The sequence below is a fragment of the Bufo gargarizans genome, chromosome 1, assembly GCF_014858855.1.
Source record: "Bufo gargarizans isolate SCDJY-AF-19 chromosome 1, ASM1485885v1, whole genome shotgun sequence".
NCBI classification, from domain to species: Eukaryota; Metazoa; Chordata; class Amphibia; order Anura; family Bufonidae; genus Bufo; species Bufo gargarizans.
Window position 1 is genome coordinate 620,470,141 of NC_058080.1, and position 23,306 is coordinate 620,493,446.

The 23,306-nt window shown below is 45.2% G+C and overlaps 1 protein-coding gene across 1 annotated transcript in view; it reads right to left on the minus strand.

Annotated features, from left to right (window-relative positions):
* CAMK4 (calcium/calmodulin dependent protein kinase IV) overlaps positions 1–23,306 on the minus strand; it is a 274,385-nt gene that overhangs the window by 78,562 nt on the left and 172,517 nt on the right. Inside the window, exon 6 of the mRNA XM_044291226.1 lies at positions 13,797–13,887. Within this exon, the coding sequence (XP_044147161.1) occupies positions 13,797–13,887 (91 nt within the window). The remainder of the gene's footprint in view (positions 1–13,796; positions 13,888–23,306) is intronic.

Consider the following 23,306-nt stretch of genomic DNA (forward strand, 5'->3'; position numbering starts at 1 on the left):
CTGTGCCGAATTCCCTAGAGAAGAGCAGCATTTGTGGAAGCAGGTATATCACAGACCTCAATCAATATTTGGCAGAAACAGGTATATCAAACCCCTTAATCAGTATTTTGTTGAAGCAGGTATACCGCAGGCCTCAATCAATACTTGGTGGAAACAGGTATATCGAACCCCTTAATCAGTATTTTGTGGAAGCAGGTATATGGCAGCCTTCAATCAGTATTTTGTGGAAGCTGGTCTATCAAACCCCTTAATCAGTATTTTGTGGAAGCAGGTATATCGCTGTCACAAGGGTGTCAAGAGCCATGTCTGACTCTGTTATACCCGGGGTCAGGAAGTCGAAGCGGGTGACTGCGCGCTCTATGTCTAAAGTTACTTAATGATAGCTTTCTGTGTTTGCCTTGCAATCCTTTTTGTCTCACTCAGGGATCCGTAGCTTCTTCTCCTCAGCTGTTTCTTGTCCGTCACTCCCAACCTCCTTATATTCCCCTCTCCCACTTCTCTGGTTGCCAGATATAGAGCTTCCTGCCTGGACTTCTATACTGACCCACTGGAGCTGAGTTGCTGTTATCCCTGGTTGTCGTACTAAAGCATTACCCTCTGGATCCCTGTTGGTTGTTTGTTGTCGCCCACATGGGACTATATGTTTTGTCAGTATTGTCTGTCCTCTCCCTAGTGTTTCCCTTTAGTGTTAGTGGTGCGGACTAGTGTTCCCACCGCCCTATTCACTACGTAGGGCTCATCTTAGGGAAAGCCAGGGTTTAGGCACGTGATCGGCGTACGGGTGAGAAACCCGTCTAGGGAGGGATGTCAGGGCAGTCAGGTGCCAGCCTCAAGGTGAGTTAGGGGTCATCATCTTTCCCTCTCCCTTGGACAGGGCCTTCCTTTTCCCTCCCTTTGCATCACATATGTGATCGGCACGCCGGTCGTGATAATCGCAGGCCTCAATCAATATTTGGTGGAAACATGTATATTGAACCCCTTAATCAGTATTTTGTGGAAGCAGGTACCGTATTTTTCGCCGTATAAGACGCACCAGCCCATAAGACGCACCTAGGTTTTTGGGGAGGAAAATAAGAAAAAAATGTTTAAACCAAAAGGTGTGCTGTGTGTTTGGTGGGTTTGGAACTAATGGTGGTCTGTGGATGGCACTATTACTGGGGATCTGTGGATGATGGACACTGTTATGGGGGGGGATTTGTGGATGATGGACACTGTTATGGGGGGATCTGTGGATGACGGACACTGTTATGGGGGGATCTGTGGATGACGGACACTGTTATGGGGGGATCTGTGGATGACGGACACTGCTATGGGGGGGATCTGTGGATGACGGACACTGTTATGGGGGGGATCTGTGATGGACACTGTTATGGGGGGATCTGTGGCTTGCACTGTTACAGGGGGATCTGTGGCTGGCACTGTTACAGGGGGGGATCTGTGGCTGGCACTGTTAGAGGGGGGATCTGTGGGTGGCACTGTTAGAGGGGGGATCTGTGGGTGGCACTGTTATATATGTGCCATCCACAGACCCCCCCATCCCATAACAGTGCCATCCACAGACCCTCCCAGCCCATAACTGTGCCATCCACAGATGTCCCCCATAGAAATGTCATCCACAGATTCCCAGCCGCTCCAGTATACAAATATAAGATGTCTTATTCAATTAATAGTTATTAAACATGCCCCCTAACTCCTAATAGTACCTTACATCCTAACCGCTTCAGTACAATGGAGGCAGGCAGGCCGGGCGGCCGGCGCATCACTCACGGACGTCACTTGCCTGCGCCGCCTGCTTCATTCATAAAGTAGGCGGCGCAGGCACATGACATCAGGTAGTTACGCTGCCGCCCGCCCGGCCTGCATTGTACTGAAGCGGTTAGGATTTAAGATACTATTAGGAATGAAGGGGCATATTTAATAACTATTAATTGAATAAGACATTTTATATTAGTATACCGGTGCGGCGGGCGGGGCTATAGTACAGTGATTGCACCGCCCCATCGCTATTGCCGGTCCCCAGCTCCTCCTCCCAGTCCCTCCCCGAGTCCCCGCTCGCTCGTTCATCGCAGCTTGCGATGTAAAACTGACAGCATTTTGGGCGAAAAATACGGTATATCAAACCCCTTAATCAGTATTTTGTGGAAGCAGGTATATCGCAGGCCTCAATCAATATTTGGTGGAAACAGGTATATCGAACCTCTAAATCGGTATTTTGTGGAAGCAGGTATATCGCAGGCCTTAATCAATATTTGGTGGAAACAGGTATATTGAACCCCTTAATCAGTATTTTGTGGGAGCAGGTATCTCGCGGGCCTCAATCAATATTTGGTGGAAACAGGTATATCTAACCCCTTAAAGTATAACTGTCATATTTTTTTGGGGGGGAGTATTGGATTGTGGTGATTAATATCTCCTTGGTGGCCCTATTTCAACTTTTACTGTGTATTCAATTACCCCTTAATTCCACAGTTTTGTTCCCTGTACTGCCTATTTTTACCTGTGCTTAAATCAGGTTGCTATGCAGGGTCCGTCTATGTGTTGAAAGACTGAGGACGCAGAAGCACTCAGCGTCGCAAGGTCACATTACTGACAGCCAGGGACTGTAAGTAAATGATTAAAGCCAGGTCCTCCCCAGCAGCTGATAACAGTGCCTGGGCTGTGTACACTTCTCCCTATCCCTGCGCTTGGCAGACGCTCCCTCACTCAGCAGACTTGGACAATGCAGAGTCGAAGCAGCGCAGACCAGGGAAGGGAGATTTGTCATCTGCTCAGTGTATAAATGAAAGCAACATGTGGTAAGAGGACCCCTTTGTGCTGCAAGAGATTAACCCTTTAGGGGGAGTGCTCTGGTTACTGACACTTTTGGGGGGCTATTGCTACTGGCTAGTGCGGGCAGGCGGGATTAGCCTCAGATTGAGGGCAGTGGGGGCCATCTTAACTGAATAATGAAATTGCAGTTTTATGCAGACTGGTTGCTAAGGGATGAATCTTATTAAATATGGAGTAAGTCAGTCTAATAGTAACTGATTCTGGAATATCATGTTATTAGTAACTACATATATGAAAATTGAAATTAGGGTCTAAGTGTGACAGGTATCCTTTAATCAGTGTTTTGTGGAAGCAGGTATATCGCTCCCCTCAATCAATATTTGGTGGAAGCAGGTAAATCAAACCCCTTAATCAGTATTTTGTGGAAGTAGGTATATCCCACCCCTCAATTATTAATTTTTGCCACAACAGTTATATCACACCACCCTGTTTATTTGGGGCAACAGGTATATTGCAGCCCTCAATCAGTATTTTGTGGAAAAAGGTATATCACACCCCTCAATCAGTTTTTTGGGGGGCAACAGGTATATCACACCCATTGCAAATAGTTGTTCCAATAGCGCTTGTCCATCTATATACCTGCTGTATCGCAGCAGAACCGCACACAACTGCTGCACAATGCAAATGCACTATAATATACTTTGTATGTTAGAAAGTATATTATAAGTATATCACACCCCTCAGTATATCACACCTATTGATAGCACACCTATACCAGTCCTAAAAAGGTATTTTGTGGCCCTATTAGCTAGCGTTTGGTGTCCCTAACAGTCTGTCCCTGCTCCACAAAGCAACCTCTCCCTACACTGGCAAAACATAGAATGCAAAATGGCTGCCAGATCGGATTCTTTGATAGTGTGGGGGTGTGTCCTTGTGCTGAAACGTCTCAATTGGCTGTCCTGTCCCACCTTATGGATGTTTCATGGGTCAAAGTTCGGCACAATGCAAAAGAATATGGGGCCCGCGGACATCGCTATATGTTTGCATGTTCAGCGAACCGCGAATTCGCAAAGCTCGCCGCAAAATGACTGCCGGGCGAACCGTAAGGCCATCTCTATTTATAAATGAATTGCCAGCCATCTGCAATAAAGGTCCATCTGGGTGTCTCTGCACAATCTGATGCTATGGATTAAATGCCCCATTGTCTGACTGTGCAGCGTATTAGCAAGTAATTATCAGGAATAAACAAAATGCTCCTGAAAATTGCCTGATTATTAGAGCGATAACTGTATGAGGACAAACAATCACTATAGAGCTTGCTTATACCAGTACAGTTTCCTTGTTTTTGGGTAGCAGATCCCTTTTTACACAGTTTCTGCTGCACATAAATCATTTTAGGTGTTTGTCAGAACACCTCGCGATCAAGGCTAAGTATTGAAGGAGGTCTTGCGCCCGGAGTTAAGGTGGTATCTAAAATAGTACCAAGTTTAACTACATATCTCTCACCTAGCTTGTTTATGAACAAACCCGTGAGGTGCAAGACTTGGCTAACTGTATGGGGCTCATATAGTTGTGGACATAGAAAATGTAAAATATATTTATTTGGTGAGAAATTCTGTTCTTTGGTCACAGGGAATGACTATGACACCAGTAGCTATATAAATTGTAATACATTGCATGTACTGTAGTCTACCTAGACATGTGCACAATATAGACATAATACCTAGACATAATAGTTCAGTATGTGAGATGTACTACCTCTGCACATAATGTCAGAATAAAACACCATTTGTCAGATATGGACAGTAAAGCACCACCTACACACATAGAATACAGGCTGATTGTCAGGAATGAAGCGTCGGCTGTTCGTTCAGTGGAGGTGAAGCGCTGTTTTTACGTGCAGTGATCGCCTCCACAATAGGAGGATCAGGGATTGCTACTGCCATCAGCCGTCCTCATACACCTGCGCAGCAGAGCTTTGTTTAGACTATAATTTAGGTGCCTGCACGAATGGCAGAATCCACTAATGAACGGGTCATCTGCTGCACCTTCAGATGGGCAGCTTGTTGGGAACGAGCATTCACAGGAATGTTTGGTCCCTGTAATCTGACCAATAATCTGCCCATTTAAGTCCACTACAATTAATAGATATTAATTATTTAGGCATTTTAGGGAGGTGCATTCAGGGGATACAAAATGATTCTCTGTTAGTGGCAATAAAAAGGTGTTTTACCCAATTACAGATGGAAATCATAGAATAAAAGTATTAGACAGAGGGCCAGATTTATCATGACTCTGACAGCTCACTCCACTTTAACATATGGCTAAAGTCAGTTTTAGCCAAGTCAGATTTATGATCGGCCCTTGTAATAAATGTGGTTTGACGGTAGCAGTTTATCCGTCAGTAAGCAGCTTTACAAAAGTCGCACATCTTTACGAAAAAGTTGCACGTTTTTATGAAAGTCGCATGTTCTATTAAAAAGTCTCATAAGATAAGCATGGTCCTCACTGGAGTGAAATTGCGACTTTTTTGCGACTTTTTAAATAGGCCCAATAGTAAATCTGTCTAGAGATTCATTTCAGAAAACTGGCGAGCATAGTGCAGAGCAGAGAAAAGTCGCAAATTTGTGCGCAGTTTTAGCGTTTGGGACTTTTTTGGGACTTTTTCACTCCATTATTCTGACCTTAGCTAATGATAAATCTGGCCCAGAGTCTTTTTGGATTTTTGTTCTGAACACACTTCTCAATCAAAGGCAAGACCTGATATTAAAGGAGTTTTCCAGGCTCTTGATGTTGATGACCTATCCTCAGGATAGGTAATTAATATCAGATTTGTATGGGTCTGACACCCTGCTCCTGTACTGACATGCTGTTCCCTCCAGTCTCCAGTGCAAAAACTAGAGGAAGTACAGTTCTGTTCAAAGTATTGTGGTCGTGCAGGTTACTGCAGCTCATCTCTCATTTAAGTGAATACTAGCTAAAGGACCCATCTGTGCACAGGTATATTTCATCTATTTAATTTAATGTTTGTGTGTGTCGTTAAAATATATCAACAGTATCCACGGTAACAGTCACATCTACATCACCCCGCCCCCTTAACAGTGACCTCCTACTGCCGCCCACCCCTTAACACTGACCTCCCCACAGTCTCCCATCTCCTTAAAATGGGATCTCCACAGCAGCCCACCCCCTTAACTTTGACATTCACAGCAGCCTGCCCCTTTAACAATGAGTTCCACAGCACCCACCCACTTGACAGTGACCTCCACAGGGGCCCGCCCCCTTAACAGTGACCTCTACAGCACCCGCCCCTTAAAGGGGTTGTCCGGGATTGAGGACTTTGTTACATTAGAACAAGAAAGACAAACGTATAACATACATCCATGTCCTACTTTTTCCACATGTATCTCAAGCACAGTTTTCATATGGGAAATTCTTCGCCGTAAGTGAACTTTTCTTAGACTCGGTGACGTACCGGGTCCCTTGCAGGAGCGCTGAAGCCTCTTCTTCCAGCTGCTCAGGGAGCCCAGTGACATCACCGGCACTGATGGGCGGGCTTTAGCGCTGCTCTAGCCAGTAAAATGGCTAGGACAGCGCTAAAGCCTGCCCATTAGAGCCAGTGACATCACTGAACAAACTGCCCGGTGAAAGCCTCCGCCGAGCAGTGTGTTATTGTAAACAAAAGAGCCTTTGCCCTGCACGATTTAGCGCACCGCAAAGAAGATCATTGGAGCATGAACTGCTCCGATGTTCAAGTCAGGGGGGCTGCCTGGGTGAAAATAGAAGTATGTCCGGGTTCAGCTTTGAACCCAGACAACCTCTTTAACCCTGACCATAGGTTGCAGTCCCCTTAACTTTGACCTCCACCATTTCCGGCCCCCTTAACAGACACCTCTACAGTGACTGCCCCTTTAACAGTGACTGCTACACTACCCCGCTCCCTTAACAGCGACCTCAAAGTGCTCCGCTGCCATTACAGTGACTTCCCAGTACCTGCTGCCCCTTTAATAGTGGCCTCCACAGTCCCCTCCTCCCTTAACACTGACCTCCACAGTGGCCTACCTCTTTAACAGTAACATCCACAGCGACCTCCCCTTTAACAGTGACCTCCCCTTTAACAGTGACCTCCACAGCGGCCGCCCCTTTATCAGTGACCTCCACAGTACCCTGTCTCCTTAACGGTGATTTACACAATAATCCGCCCTCTTAACAGTGACCTCCACAGAGCTCCATTCCCTTAAAATGTGACCTCCACAATAGCCCGCCCCCCTTAACAGTGACCTCTACAGCACCCCGCCCCTCAACACTGACCTTCGTAGCGGACCGTCCCCTTAACTGTGACCTCCACAGCGCCCACCCCTTTAACAGTGACCTCCACAGCGGCCGCCCCTTTATTAGTGACTTCCACAGTACCCCGTCTCCTTAACAGCGATTTCCACAACACCCCGCCCCCTTAACAGTGGCCTCTACAGCAATCTTCCCATTAACACTGTCCTCCAAAGCGGACCATCCGCTTAATTGTGACCTCCACAGCAGCCTGCCCCAAAGGTGGCCACAGGTCTGGTTTTAGGCCGGACAGTCCGGCTTTCAGACTCCCTGTCCTCTGTCCGGCGCAGGGCCTGGACGGACACAGGCAGTTACTTTTGAACAGCTCACTCTCAAACAGCAGCACTGTGCTATCTAAGCATGAGCTGCAGGGAGAATGTCAATCAATCAGAAGTTGATGTTTACCTTCATTTTTTCAATTCCCTGTGGGCTGCGGAGTGGCCTAACCGGACAGGGGGTGTGGCTGAGCGGGACCTGGGGCGGGGTTTTTAAGTCCGTCTGCCCCCTGAACTGTGACCTCAACAGCACTCCGCTCCCTTAATAGTGTCATCCACAACGCCCTGCCCCTTTAAAGGAAATCTGTCACCAGAATAATTGCTTTTGAAGTAAAGCCATGGCCTAATAGCACTTAGTACCTTATTTCCAGATGTGCCTTTGTTTCAGCAATAGATGTTTTCTATCTTCTGAAAATCAAGTTTATTTACTATGGAAATGAGCCGGTAAGGTGTCCAGAGGGGCGTCACTCTTGCAGGAAGGAGCCTAGGCACGCCTCCTGCCATCACGCTGGGAGCAGGAAAAGGGGGGCAGAGTTATGGCTTAAATGTGTTGTAGGAGGGGTGGGTGGACACATTGTGGCAGGAGGCGTGCCTGGGCTTATCCCTGCAAAAGTGACGTCCCTCTGGGCACCTTACCGGCTCATTTCCATAGCAAATAAACTTGATTTTCAGAGGATAAAAAACATCTATTGCTGAAACAAAGGCACATCTGGAAATAAGGTACTAAGTGCTATTAGGCCATGGCTTTACTTCAATAGCGATTATCCTGGTGACAGATTTCCTTTAAAGCTCACTTACAGCAGTGAAGAAAAATGGCTGCGTTGTTATCGAAACCTGGAGTAAAACTGTGTGTATGTGGAGACTAAGGGCCTGCGAGCTCCTATTGGCTGATAAGGGTCATGTGACGAGGCTTCTATTGGCTAATGCATTTTTGGGAATATCACAGGAATGGTATGTGCTAGAGAGCTGAGACCCAGTCTAAAACCGGACACCTGATGTACCTGTGTGCCAAATTTCGTGACTGTAAATGCGACAGTGCGGATTCCTTTAGCGGACATACACACATACACTCTATACAGCTTTATATATTAGATAAGATGACCTGCAGTAACCCAGCATGGCCACTACACTTTGAATGGAGCTGTGCTTCCTGTCCCACTCATAGTGCTAGTTCCAGCAATGGAGGCTGCAGGGAACAGCTGATCAGTGAGGGTGCGAGGTGTGAGACCCTCTCTGAATGGACATTGATGAACTACCTTGAGGACAGTTCATCTATATCAGGAGCCTTAAAAACCCCTTTAATGCAGTTACATTTGTTCCTACTCCCCCTGAGGAAGCTGACGCAAAACACGTGTCGGGGTCTCTAGGAGGTGCCACGAGCCGGGTCTGTATTGTGTATATGTTGTGGATCATGTTTTTTTATCTAGGTGGGGGAGCCACATGGTTTGATTTTGTATTTCTGTATACCGGTACTTGTTTTTCCATCCCACCTTCTCCATTACTTGCAGTGCTATAACTTAATGTCCCAACGTGTTTTGTGCACTCTCCATGTGGTTGTGTTTGTCTTTGCCAATTTATGTATCTATCTATTTGTTTTATCAATTTCAATAAAGATATATTTTTGGATATACATTTGTGTATTGTATTTGTGTATATGCTGAGTGCCTGGAATTGTCCCATCTAGGAGCTATTTGTTTCTACATGTCAAGTCAAAATCTTTTGGGTATATACGGCCCCATTCCAGGCTTTCTCCTTTACCTGCCATGTTTTGTAGCCATGTGACACTGCTTATGCTTTTAAAATGTGCTCCTTTAATTGCACAGACATGTTATGAGTGAGACTTTACACTGAAATGGGAAAACTGTGCTTGCTTTTTAAAATAATTTTGGATTAATAAAGGAGGACGTTTTTATCCATTGGCAAATGTTGTGGAATTTTTCCTATTCTTGTATGATTAAATGGTATCTCCCATGAAAATGTTATTCAATATGTCGGCATCATTGTATTCAGTAGGATGAGCTGAGCACATTGATATATGGTTTTGTGAAAAAATATGGCGTATAATTGAATTCTCAGCTCTTTCTCGCCTTAGGAGTTCAGTAGGCGGTTCTACTTAGTGACTGGAATCGTTCCTGTATAAGCATACATAAAGAGAGAGCTGTCAATGATGATCAGGACCTTCCACCGGATTCTTAAGCCCAGAATGATCAGAGACTTGAATTAATAAGCAATGCAAACCTTTTCCCACAAAACTATATATCAATCTGCTCAGCTCAACCAGTTTTATAACATGCTGCCTGCAGAACAGATGTTCAATGTGAAAACCTTACTGTAAATGAGTCACTGTAAACTATTGACCTTCACTTGTGTTTGTCACCCACCATCCCTTCTTCGTGGTGGACAAGCTCATGAATTGCTGAATGGAATATAAAAGACACAAACAAGAAGACAACATATATACCGTTATACAGTATATCCCTTTGCATTTTCACAAGATGAGAAATAATGGACCTGCTAGTTCCCTTGGTTTATTATGCTCACCATTGCTTTCAGCACTTTTTGTGAAAATAACTTTTAAAAGATTTATTTTCTCAGATGTGTTGTCCTACTACCGGTACATTCTGCAGCTGTAAAAGATGTTCTCCAGCTTTAGCCTATTAAATTCATTGCCAATTAACAAACCCATCCGTCGTTAACATTCCTGTTGATAATTAAACCCTTTATCGCCAGACATTAGATGTTTTATTACATTCCTACTAACACTGTCCTTCAGTCTTAACCTTGGTCCGTTACCGGGAAAAGACAGACAACAATCCAATGCCATTTCGGCAAGCAAGAAAATATAGTATTGTGATATGTTTCTCTATGTACTGGCACAATGGCAGTTCACGCTAATGGTAAATTGTGGTCGCCATGTACAGACAGAAATCTCATGGACACCAACACAGAACTATCCACCAGCTATACAATTATGTATTCTGAAACATTTTTCATTTTATATTTTCAATGAGTTCACACTTCAGTCATTTGGTCAGTTATTGAGCTAAAACCAACATGAAGCCTGCACAGAGATCAGGTATAATGGAGAGATTTCCTCCTGTTCTGTATATTTGACCTGCACTTGGTTTTGGCTCACAATAAGGCCTCATGCACTCGACCGTATGTATTTTGTGGTCTGCAAAACACAGATCCGCTAAAAATACGAATGGCGTCCGCGTGCATTCTGTATTTTGCGGAATGGAACAGCTGGCCCCTAATAGAACAGTCCTATCCTTGTCCGTAATGCGGACAGTAATAGGACACGTTCTATTTTTGCAGAACTGGACATACGGAAACGGAATACACACAGAGTAACTTCTGTATTTTTTTTGCGGACCCATTGAAATGAACGGTTCCGCATACGGTCCACAAAACAAATGGAGTGGACATGGAAAGAAAATACGTTTGTGTGCATGAGGCCTAACTGATGGAAGTAACTGAAGTGTGAACTCAGCCTTAGAAACGTTTAGATTTTTTTTTTATGTGTAAGTATCTTTACTTTTACTAATTACAACACCATTTTATATTTTTAATTTATAAACATTTTCATTTTTATTTTTAATGTGTTATTAACTTTACAATGATTGTCTTCCTGCCTATTTCAGTTCCAGTTTTCAGTACCAGAAGCCACTGGATATAGTGTGGGATACTTGATTATTGCTCATGACAATGGGAAACTGACCAAAATCTAGGGCAGATGGTTTTCAAGTGTATTACTGTACAGCAGCGGCGGCATGAAGCGCACGGCGTCATAGCAACCAATGACGCCGTGCGCTCATGCTCTGAACAGGAATCCAGCCCGGCATACCATGGACCGCTCTCGGCTGCGGAACACGGCCGTGTGCATTCGGCCTAAGGGTGGGTTCACACTAGCATTAGGGATTCCGTTATGGCTTTCCGTTATAACATGGTTATAACGGAATGCTCAGACAGAATGCAAAACAGAAGCCTTCAAAAGACATTCAGTTTGCTTTCTGTCCTAATAGAAGTCTATGGGAAAGCATAACAGATCCGTCTGGGTCCCGTTATGCAAGACGGTCAACAGGACTTTGTTTTATGTCTTGCATACGGGACTCAGACGGATCCGTTATGCTTTCCTGTAGACTTCTAATAGGAGGGAAAGCAAATGGAATGTCTTTTAAAGGCATCCATTTTGCATTCCGTCATAATACAAGTCTATGGGCAGAAGAACGGATCTCTCCTTCCGTCTTATGGATGCCGTTATTTTCAGTTATAACCATGTTATAATGGAAAGCCATAACTGAATCCCTAACGCTAGTGTGTACCCACCCTTAGCTGTAATGTGGGTACACACTAGCGTAATTTGTGTAATTTGGTTGCATCATTGTGGATGCAAACACCAAGGCTAAATCTAAAATTTAAGTCAAGAATAGTCATTACAGAGTTTGTTGTGATGGGAAAAAAAATATATGCCACGGGGTCAGAATAGTGACTGCATTTAGCTGGTCAGTATGGGTGGAAGAAGCTCTCACACTTTTTCTTGCTGTATAATGTATTACTTGACTTACTTGACTTGATGTAAAACAGTCACAACACAGTGTTTTCTAAATGACTCCCTAGACTCGTTTTCAGGCTCAATCCATGTAAGTAGAATAAGGGTACTTTCACATGCAGCAGATTTGTTACAAAGATTTGAATGTCCCATTGTTCTGAATAGGGCTCGCAGAAAGCCATGCACAAGCCACAGAAAGAACCCCATTAAGGCCTATAAGGGCTCATGCACACGACAGTATTTTGCGTTCAGTATACTGGACGTTTTTTTTGTTCAGTATGCGGTACATATACTGAACCATTCATTTCAATGGTTCAGCAAAAAAAAAACTGAAGTTTCTCCGTGTGCATTCTGTTTCAGTATTTCCGTATTTCAGTAACGTGAAAAGATAGAACACGTCCTATTCTTGTCTGCAAATCATCGTGCTTGGCTCCTCAAGTCAATGGGTCCGCAAAAAAAACTGAACACATACAGAAATGCCATTTTTTTCCCCCCCCCAGGATGCCATTTTTTTGTGTTGGCAAGTTCTTTTTGAGATCAGTTATGGGTTTTGGTTGAAAATGGAAAATGAACTATATATCTTGTGTGCTTACTGACATTAACTACATTAACTTACATGCACCACAACGTATCTGTATGTCGTTAGTGTAGTGTAAGTGTATTAAGCAGGCTGACGTGATCAAGCTGTCACCTGGCCACAATGCCGATCTCAGTAATATAACCCTTTCGATTGACCACAGCATCTGAGGGGTTAGACAGAGGGAGAGGCTTGTGGGGCTACAACTGGCTGCTATGACATCCTGGGGCCTTGTGTAGGAAAAGTAAGTCTTCTGCAAAGCCATGCCCAAGGCACAGTGTGACAGCCAGCCTGTGAAAATCCCATAGACATAATAGTATTCTGTGGTACAAATAATTGGGAGATGGCACATTCAAGTCCCCTAAAGGGACTAAACAATACAGTAAAAAAAAAAAATCTTTATTTTAAAAACACAAAAATATAAAATATTTAAAGCACCCCACTTTCCCAATTTTGCATACAAAACTCAATAAACGATAAATAAAATAAACAGGTATCGCCAAATAAAATTTTTTTTAAGATGTCCGATTTGCTATTTTTTTAGTCACCTCTCCTACCCCAAAAAATTAAACAAAAAGTGATATAGAAGCCATATGTACTCCAAAAAAGGACCAATAAAAACAACATCTTGCCCGCATAAAAAAAAACACTCACACAGCTCTGTAGAAAGAGATATGAGAAAAGTTATGGAGGTGAGAATATGGCGATGCAAAGGGGTTCAAAGGTTTTTATTTTTCTTAAAGTAGTAAAACATAATAAGAACTATATACATTAGGTATTGCCATAATCATGCTGACCGCCAGAATAAGGTTATCATATCATTTTTAGTGCATAGTGAATGCTGTAAAAACAAAACCCTAAAAACCTTGGCGGAATTGAATTTTTTTTTCCAATTTAACCCCACAGAGAATTTTTTTTTTCCTGTTTCCCAACACAAGTTATCCGAAAGGCGCCATTAACAAATACAACTTGTCCCGCAAAAGAAACAAGCCCATATAAATGTAAACTATTTTCATGTAAGTATATGAACAGAAAACTACGAAATGGTTTTTGATGGCTTTTGAAAGGCAGGAGGGAAGAAATGATAAAATTTAAATAGGCTGTGTCCTGAAACGGTTAAAAACACGGAAAGACTGCACTGAAGACAAACAAAAGGCAAATGGTGAGAATATGGAGATAATAATAAGTGAAAACATCCGTCTTTCACCAGCTGTTAAAGATGTCTGTCAACATGGAGAAAGTATACAGTATATAGGAAATTAGCAAAAACATGATGGAGGTCTTATGACATGCTTACCAATTTTCAATGGAGCATCTGGAGCTGGAGTGGCATAGAGCAGATTTTCAGGCTTGAGATCTCGGTGAACAATTCCATTTTCATGTAAATACTAGGGAAAAACCATCATGTTAATGACACATCACTTTGGAAAAAATGTTTCATATTATAGAACATAATGAAAAATCATATTATAGAATCTAGAATATTATAGAATATTTGGTGATTCTTTGAGTTATTACAACCCAATAGTGTAGTATGTTACATCTTTAGGCCCAAATCCAGCTATTAAGTTCATATGACTAATCAATAGAACAGAATTTGGCATTATTTTGTTTTACAACGACGTTGTGGTTCTTTCCTCTATAGTAAACCCATTTGACAGAGAGCAGACCCTGCTGAAATGGCAGACTAGCATGGTAATATATGTAGATTTGTCTGCAATGGTTTGAAGATGCGAATGTACTAGAAATATTCCTACTGAAGACCACATTTTGGTACTTCATATACTACCATATGTAGCATAAGCACATTATTTAGTGTGCTCAACGTATGGCTCAATATGCAAGATTGGAAATTGTCAAAGAAATTCCTAAAGTGTTGGCTGTCTCAGAGAAGACACATCATTTCTATGCACCCTACATGTGGACACATTATGGAGGGGGAGAGGGGTTCCTGCTTGGGAGCTGTCAACAAAGAGAAGCCCTCACTGTGAAGGACCATGTCCATGATCACCAATATACGTGGGCAGTATGTAATACTACTTTCCCCATACATTGGTAGCTGCAAGGGAAATGTATGGCCACCTGCCATTTCTCCCTATACTGGTGGCATTCAGTTAATAACCAGGTTAGCGTCAATATAAGGGGTTATTGTGATAAGCGTAAAGGCCCAACACTAGAAAGCGTGGGGAAATATCCTTGTTAAAATATAACTTTTATAAAGTATACGTTAAAAATACACCAAGGGATGCATCAATGTGACATACAAACATTTAGGGGGTCCAATTAGGTACCCCACCGCTGGTAGAGAAAAGGTAAGTAAATGGACCTGCTGCGCCTGTGAGGACGCAAGCAGTCTTACCCGACCAACCAGGTGGCTAGGATCAGTAAGGCTCTTTTTGTTGCCTGGACCGGACGGTGTCTTGGATTGGCAGGTTATCAGGAGGAGTGGTATTCCTGTACCCTATCTCACTCTTACAAACGGGGGAAGGGGGCTGCTCCCATACTGCCTATCTAAACAGAGTTCGCCCTTTTCAGGACGCCCCGTCCGGATACCTGTCCCTGGTTATGGACCTGATCCTGGCACTATAAAAATGCAATTTTCTTCAGACCTCCCGACGTGGCCCGTTTCTGTCCAATCGACTCCTCAGGGGAAATTGGTACGCGGAAAAAATAGCATATATCATATGTGACCACAAGTGGCAAAAAAGAGACAACTTGTGGTCAAATCAATGAAAAATTGGGGATGAAGAAGGTCCCTATAAATAAAATAGAATAGGAGCCAATATAATGACACCCCTGGTGTTGGAGTGCCAAGCCGCAGGGAAAAAGATAGTCCACTGCTCGTTGGTGTGTGGGATACGGTGGTCCTCACTAAAGGTGATGTCCCTCTAACTTCAGGGGTTCCTCTACATCTACCAGCCACGTCGATACATACCTGCATTGGGTTTAAATGAAGCCCATCCGCGCCTCTATTGGTCGGACCGCCCTGCGATCGTCCACGCCGGCGTCTGACGTCATGCGCATGCGCAGCGCGAAAATTCGTCATGCGCGGCGAAAAAAACGTCAGAGGCCGGCGCCGGCATCACGTGATAGCGGCGGCCAATCCCAGTCAAGATAGAGGTAATGCGGAGGGAGGGTTGCCTAGGAGATTAGATCAACAGATCGGCAACCTTATGGAGCGCTTCCTGATAAATGCGTCCATAATGACGCTGTAACACAAAATCACAGCAAGATGAACTAGTATTTCCTGCAGGGTTATGGCGACCAGGGATGATCGCATAAACTGCTGCATGGTACACCAAATGTCAAAGGGAGAGGATTATTGGAGGGGAACCTGGATGTTTTACATGGGTCCATCCCAACATTCAATTAGATGAAACACCCATAGTCCAACCTTTCATTAAGGCCGCGGGGTGCAGAGGTTTTTAGGCAAAAGATCCAGCGTGATTCGCGCTGGAGGAGGAGCCTGTCCCAGTCGCCCCCTCTGGGAGGAGACTTCACCAGGTCGATGCCCATAAATCTCAAAGAGGCACTGCCATTATGGATGGTATGTACGTGTTTGGACAATGGGGTGTCCCTTTTATGAGAGATGTCCCCCAGGTGTTCCCCTATCCTCCTCCTAAATTCTCGTATGGTCTTCCCTATATACTCCATCCCACATTCGCACTGGATACGGTATACAATCCCTCTGGATTTACAGTTAATGAAATGTGGGATGGAGTATTGTTTCCCTGTAACATGACTTACAAAGGTTTTTGTAGTTTGTATATATCTGCATGCTACACAGTTACCACATCTGTGGCTACCCACAACTTTGGACCGCAACCAAGTGGAATTTGCGCGATTGGGTGCATAATGGCTGTGCACCAGTTTGTCGCGCAAATTGGGTCCCCTTCTATATGTAATTTGCGGTTGGTCACCAAGCACGTCTTTCAGGTCCGGGTCCATTTTGAGGACCTCCCAATGGCTTTGTATGATGTGCTTGACTTGTTTAGACCCTCTATCAAAGTTTGTGATGATTCTCAGAGTTTTCACCTGAGGGGTGGAAGACTGATTTGGAGTCAAGAGGGAGGATCTTGGGCGGGATAGCGCTGTCTGGTACGCAGACCTCAAGACGTAATCGGGATACCCCCTTGACAGGAACCTCCTCCTCAAATCTGCTGCCTGTGTGACGAAGTCATGTGTGTCTGAACAGTTACGTCTAAGACGTAGATATTGGCCCCTAGGGATCCCTCTCCTGAGTGGGAGCGGGTGGTTGCTTTCCCACCTCAGGAGGGAATTTGTGGAGCTGGCTTTTCTAAAAATTGAAGTGTCCAGTTCACCCCTGTTATTCCTGGAGATTTTTATATCCAGGAAAGATAGTGTATTGGGATGCGATTCGCATGTGAAGTGCATACCAATCTGGTTCTGATTGAGATGCTGGACAAAGGCCTGAAAGCCTGCCTGATCTCCATTCCAAAGAATGAAAATATCGTCGATGTATCGCGCCCACAGGCCAATTTCAAATGTGTCCAATGCTTCGTCCTCCCTGAAAACCAACGTCTCCTCCCACCAGCCCAGGAATAGATTGGCATACGACGGGGCACAGGGACTCCCCATCGCCGTACCCCTGAGCTGGTGGTAGGTTTTACCGTCAAAGGAGAAGAAGTTTCGCGTGAGTGTGAATTTCAGGATGCAAAGGACAAATTGGCTGTGGGCGCGATACTGACAACCCCGTGATCTAAGAAAATGTTCCACGGCGGTTAGGCCCAGATGATGTGGTATGGACGAGTAGAGCGCCTCCACATCAATACTGGAAAGGAGGCATGACTCCTCTAATGTCAGACCCTCCAAACGTTTAAGGAGATCGGTGGTGTCTCTGACATGGGAGGGGAGAGCCGCCACAAAGGGTGCCAATATCCGGTCAATATATATTCCAAGGTTCTGATTAAGGTTGTCCACCCCGGAGACAATGGGTCTCCCTTTGAGTGGGCGGACCCCCTTATGAACCTTGGGGAGGCTGTAGAATGTAGACCTGCGTGGGTGTGCTGGAAAAAGGAAGGCGTATTCATCAGATGTGATGATGTTGGAAGCCTTAGCTTCCTCCAGAATCATTTTCAATTCCCGCCTATAACCTTCTGTGGGATCCCTGTCAAGGATTTCATACGTCTCTGTGTCTTTTAATATATCCCTACACATATTCGTATATTGCGCTGAGTCCATGACCACAATATTACCCCCCTTGTCAGCAGGTTTGATGACAATATGGGGGTCATCTGCTAGTGTAGAGATGGCAGTGGTCACAGACTCAGCGCAGTTGGAATAGTGTGTGGACACTCTTAGGTCCTCTAGATCCCTGGTGACCATGTTTAGGAATACATCAATACAAGACACTTCGTTCGCAGTGGGTGGCATCTTTGTACTTCTCAACTTGAGATTAGTGAATGGGCCCTTGCCCTGAATGGGACCCTTTTCAGTATTTAGTGACTGCAGTAGTTGTACATCAGCCAGCAGGTCAGTCGGGATCCCTAGTTCTAGGCATTGGCGCCGATCCATGTGTCTGAAGTGTTTGTGCCACCTGAGTTTGCGAATAAATAGATTGATATCTTTGACGGATGAAAATCTATCGAATTTTGGGGTGGGCACAAAAGAAAGGCCTAATTCCAGGGTTTTGATCTCGTCCGGGCTGAGTGAGCGGGAGGAGAGATTGATAACCTGAGGTCCCTGAACTAAGTTGGAGGTTGTCGGGTGCCGCTGCGAAGTTGGTAGTCCAGGATTTGGTTGGACTGCCCTAAAAAACGGTTATCACGTCCTCTATATGCACCCCGGGATCTACCCCTTCTGGGGTTGCCTCTGTTGGGGTATTTGTTTGCCTTAGGGACCGTTTCTTTATCAGAGTCAGACACCTCAGTCTCAGTAGAGGATCTCTCGGAGTTACTGGGTATCGCCTCCCTTCTAGTATTACCCAGGGACGAGTATATACGGTTTTCTTTGAAGTCCGAGAGATCTCTAATAAACTGACGGTGTTTCCTCTCTTTAAGATGATACTGGTATTTTTCAAGTGTCAGTTGTAACTGTTTTTCTTTGTTCTGAAACTCGGCTTCTTGCGAAAAAGTCTGCACTACCTCCGTATATTCTGTCAGTTTCTGAGTGAGGGTGGCTAGCGTATCTCTTTCCTCCTCCAGCAGGAGCCTCATGAGTCTGAGGGAACTGCTGGTGGCTTCATGTTCCCACTTGGTAAGAAAACCAGGATGCCGTGAGCGAGCCGCTGGGAGGAGAGAGATACGCAGCCCCCTAGGGACAATATTGTTTTTAATATAGTTATCCAGGCTTTGCACCTCCCACCAGGATGTAATCTGTTCCTTATAGACCTGGGTAAGGTCCGCAAAAGCAGTTTGAAAAGAGGGTAGGTATTTTTTCTGATGGAACTGTTTATCCGAAAAAATATCTTTGGCCTCATGCAGCCAGTTCTCTGCGTCGAACCCTGTCGCCAAGAATCCTGCCATACCAGTGTAAAGTAACAGTAATTGATTGGGGCTAGTGGTTAACCAAGCCTCACTGATATTTCAGGGTTCAATATGCGTAAAGGCCCAACACTAGAAAGCGTGGGGAAATATCCTTGTTAAAATATAACTTTTATAAAGTATACGTTAAAAATACACCAAGGGATGCATCAATGTGACATACAAACATTTAGGGGGTCCAATTAGGTACCCCACCGCTGGTAGAGAAAAGGTAAGTAAATGGACCTGCTGCGCCTGTGAGGACGCAAGCAGTCTTACCCGACCAACCAGGTGGCTAGGATCAGTAAGGCTCTTTTTGTTGCCTGGACCGGACGGTGTCTTGGATTGGCAGGTTATCAGGAGGAGTGGTATTCCTGTACCCTATCTCACCCTTACAAACGGGGGAAGGGGGCTGCTCCCATACTGCCTATCTAAACAGAGTTCGCCCTTTTCAGGACGCCCCGTCCGGATACCTGTCCCTGGTTATGGACCTGATCCTGGCACTATAAAAATGCAATTTTCTTCAGACCTCCCGACGTGGCCCGTTTCTGTCCAATCGACTCCTCAGGGGAAATTGGTACGCGGAAAAAATAGCATATATCATATGTGACCACAAGTGGCAAAAAAGAGACAACTTGTGGTCAAATCAATGAAAAATTGGGGATGAAGAAGGTCCCTATAAATAAAATAGAATAGGAGCCAATATAATGACACCCCTGGTGTTGGAGTGCCAAGCCGCAGGGAAAAAGATAGTCCACTGCTCGTTGGTGTGTGGGATACGGTGGTCCTCACTAAAGGTGATGTCCCTCTAACTTCAGGGGTTCCTCTACATCTACCAGCCACGTCGATACATACCTGCATTGGGTTTAAATGAAGCCCATCCGCGCCTCTATTGGTCGGACCGCCCTGCGATCGTCCACGCCGGCGTCTGACGTCATGCGCATGCGCAGCGCGAAAATTCGTCATGCGCGGCGAAAAAAACGTCAGAGGCCGGCGCCGGCATCACGTGATAGCGGCGGCCAATCCCAGTCAAGATAGAGGTAATGCGGAGGGAGGGTTGCCTAGGAGATTAGATCAACAGATCGGCAACCTTATGGAGCGCTTCCTGATAAATGCGTCCATAATGACGCTGTAACACAAAATCACAGCAAGATGAACTAGTATTTCCTGCAGGGTTATGGCGACCAGGGATGATCGCATAAACTGCTGCATGGTACACCAAATGTCAAAGGGAGAGGATTATTGGAGGGGAACCTGGATGTTTTACATGGGTCCATCCCAACATTCAATTAGATGAAACACCCATAGTCCAACCTTTCATTAAGGCCGCGGGGTGCAGAGGTTTTTAGGCAAAAGATCCAGCGTGATTCGCGCTGGAGGAGGAGCCTGTCCCAGTCGCCCCCTCTGGGAGGAGACTTCACCAGGTCGATGCCCATAAATCTCAAAGAGGCACTGCCATTATGGATGGTATGTACGTGTTTGGACAATGGGGTGTCCCTTTTATGAGAGATGTCCCCCAGGTGTTCCCCTATCCTCCTCCTAAATTCTCGTATGGTCTTCCCTATATACTCCATCCCACATTCGCACTGGATACGGTATACAATCCCTCTGGATTTACAGTTAATGAAATGTGGGATGGAGTATTGTTTCCCTGTAACATGACTTACAAAGGTTTTTGTAGTTTGTATATATCTGCATGCTACACAGTTACCACATCTGTGGCTACCCACAACTTTGGACCGCAACCAAGTGGAATTTGCGCGATTGGGTGCATAATGGCTGTGCACCAGTTTGTCGCGCAAATTGGGTCCCCTTCTATATGTAATTTGCGGTTGGTCACCAAGCACGTCTTTCAGGTCCGGGTCCATTTTGAGGACCTCCCAATGGCTTTGTATGATGTGCTTGACTTGTTTAGACCCTCTATCAAAGTTTGTGATGATTCTCAGAGTTTTCACCTGAGGGGTGGAAGACTGATTTGGAGTCAAGAGGGAGGATCTTGGGCGGGATAGCGCTGTCTGGTACGCAGACCTCAAGACGTAATCGGGATACCCCCTTGACAGGAACCTCCTCCTCAAATCTGCTGCCTGTGTGACGAAGTCATGTGTGTCTGAACAGTTACGTCTAAGACGTAGATATTGGCCCCTAGGGATCCCTCTCCTGAGTGGGAGCGGGTGGTTGCTTTCCCACCTCAGGAGGGAATTTGTGGAGCTGGCTTTTCTAAAAATTGAAGTGTCCAGTTCACCCCTGTTATTCCTGGAGATTTTTATATCCAGGAAAGATAGTGTATTGGGATGCGATTCGCATGTGAAGTGCATACCAATCTGGTTCTGATTGAGATGCTGGACAAAGGCCTGAAAGCCTGCCTGATCTCCATTCCAAAGAATGAAAATATCGTCGATGTATCGCGCCCACAGGCCAATTTCAAATGTGTCCAATGCTTCGTCCTCCCTGAAAACCAACGTCTCCTCCCACCAGCCCAGGAATAGATTGGCATACGACGGGGCACAGGGACTCCCCATCGCCGTACCCCTGAGCTGGTGGTAGGTTTTACCGTCAAAGGAGAAGAAGTTTCGCGTGAGTGTGAATTTCAGGATGCAAAGGACAAATTGGCTGTGGGCGCGATACTGACAACCCCGTGATCTAAGAAAATGTTCCACGGCGGTTAGGCCCAGATGATGTGGTATGGACGAGTAGAGCGCCTCCACATCAATACTGGAAAGGAGGCATGACTCCTCTAATGTCAGACCCTCCAAACGTTTAAGGAGATCGGTGGTGTCTCTGACATGGGAGGGGAGAGCCGCCACAAAGGGTGCCAATATCCGGTCAATATATTCCAAGGTTCTGATTAAGGTTGTCCACCCCGGAGACAATGGGTCTCCCTTTGAGTGGGCGGACCCCCTTATGAACCTTGGGGAGGCTGTAGAATGTAGACCTGCGTGGGTGTGCTGGAAAAAGGAAGGCGTATTCATCAGATGTGATGATGTTGGAAGCCTTAGCTTCCTCCAGAATCATTTTCAATTCCCGCCTATAACCTTCTGTGGGATCCCTGTCAAGGATTTCATACGTCTCTGTGTCTTTTAATATATCCCTACACATATTCGTATATTGCGCTGAGTCCATGACCACAATATTACCCCCCTTGTCAGCAGGTTTGATGACAATATGGGGGTCATCTGCTAGTGTAGAGATGGCAGTGGTCACAGACTCAGCGCAGTTGGAATAGTGTGTGGACACTCTTAGGTCCTCTAGATCCCTGGTGACCATGTTTAGGAATACATCAATACAAGACACTTCGTTCGCAGTGGGTGGCATCTTTGTACTTCTCAACTTGAGATTAGTGAATGGGCCCTTGCCCTGAATGGGACCCTTTTCAGTATTTAGTGACTGCAGTAGTTGTACATCAGCCAGCAGGTCAGTCGGGATCCCTAGTTCTAGGCATTGGCGCCGATCCATGTGTCTGAAGTGTTTGTGCCACCTGAGTTTGCGAATAAATAGATTGATATCTTTGACGGATGAAAATCTATCGAATTTTGGGGTGGGCACAAAAGAAAGGCCTAATTCCAGGGTTTTGATCTCGTCCGGTTGCGGTCCAAAGTTGGTTGCGGTCCAAAGTTGTGGGTAGCCACAGATGTGGTAACTGTGTAGCATGCAGATATATACAAACTACAAAAACCTTTGTAAGTCATGTTACAGGGAAACAATACTCCATCCCACATTTCATTAACTGTAAATCCAGAGGGATTGTATACCGTATCCAGTGCGAATGTGGGATGGAGTATATAGGGAAGACCATACGAGAATTTAGGAGGAGGATAGGGGAACACCTGGGGGACATCTCTCATAAAAGGGACACCCCATTGTCCAAACACGTACATACCATCCATAATGGCAGTGCCTCTTTGAGATTTATGGGCATCGACCTGGTGAAGTCTCCTCCCAGAGGGGGCGACTGGGACAGGCTCCTCCTCCAGCGCGAATCACGCTGGATCTTTTGCCTAAAAACCTCTGCACCCCGCGGCCTTAATGAAAGGTTGGACTATGGGTGTTTCATCTAATTGAATGTTGGGATGGACCCATGTAAAACATCCAGGTTCCCCTCCAATAATCCTCTCCCTTTGACATTTGGTGTACCATGCAGCAGTTTATGCGATCATCCCTGGTCGCCATAACCCTGCAGGAAATACTAGTTCATCTTGCTGTGATTTTGTGTTACAGCGTCATTATGGACGCATTTATCAGGAAGCGCTCCATAAGGTTGCCGATCTGTTGATCTAATCTCCTAGGCAACCCTCCCTCCGCATTACCTCTATCTTGACTGGGATTGG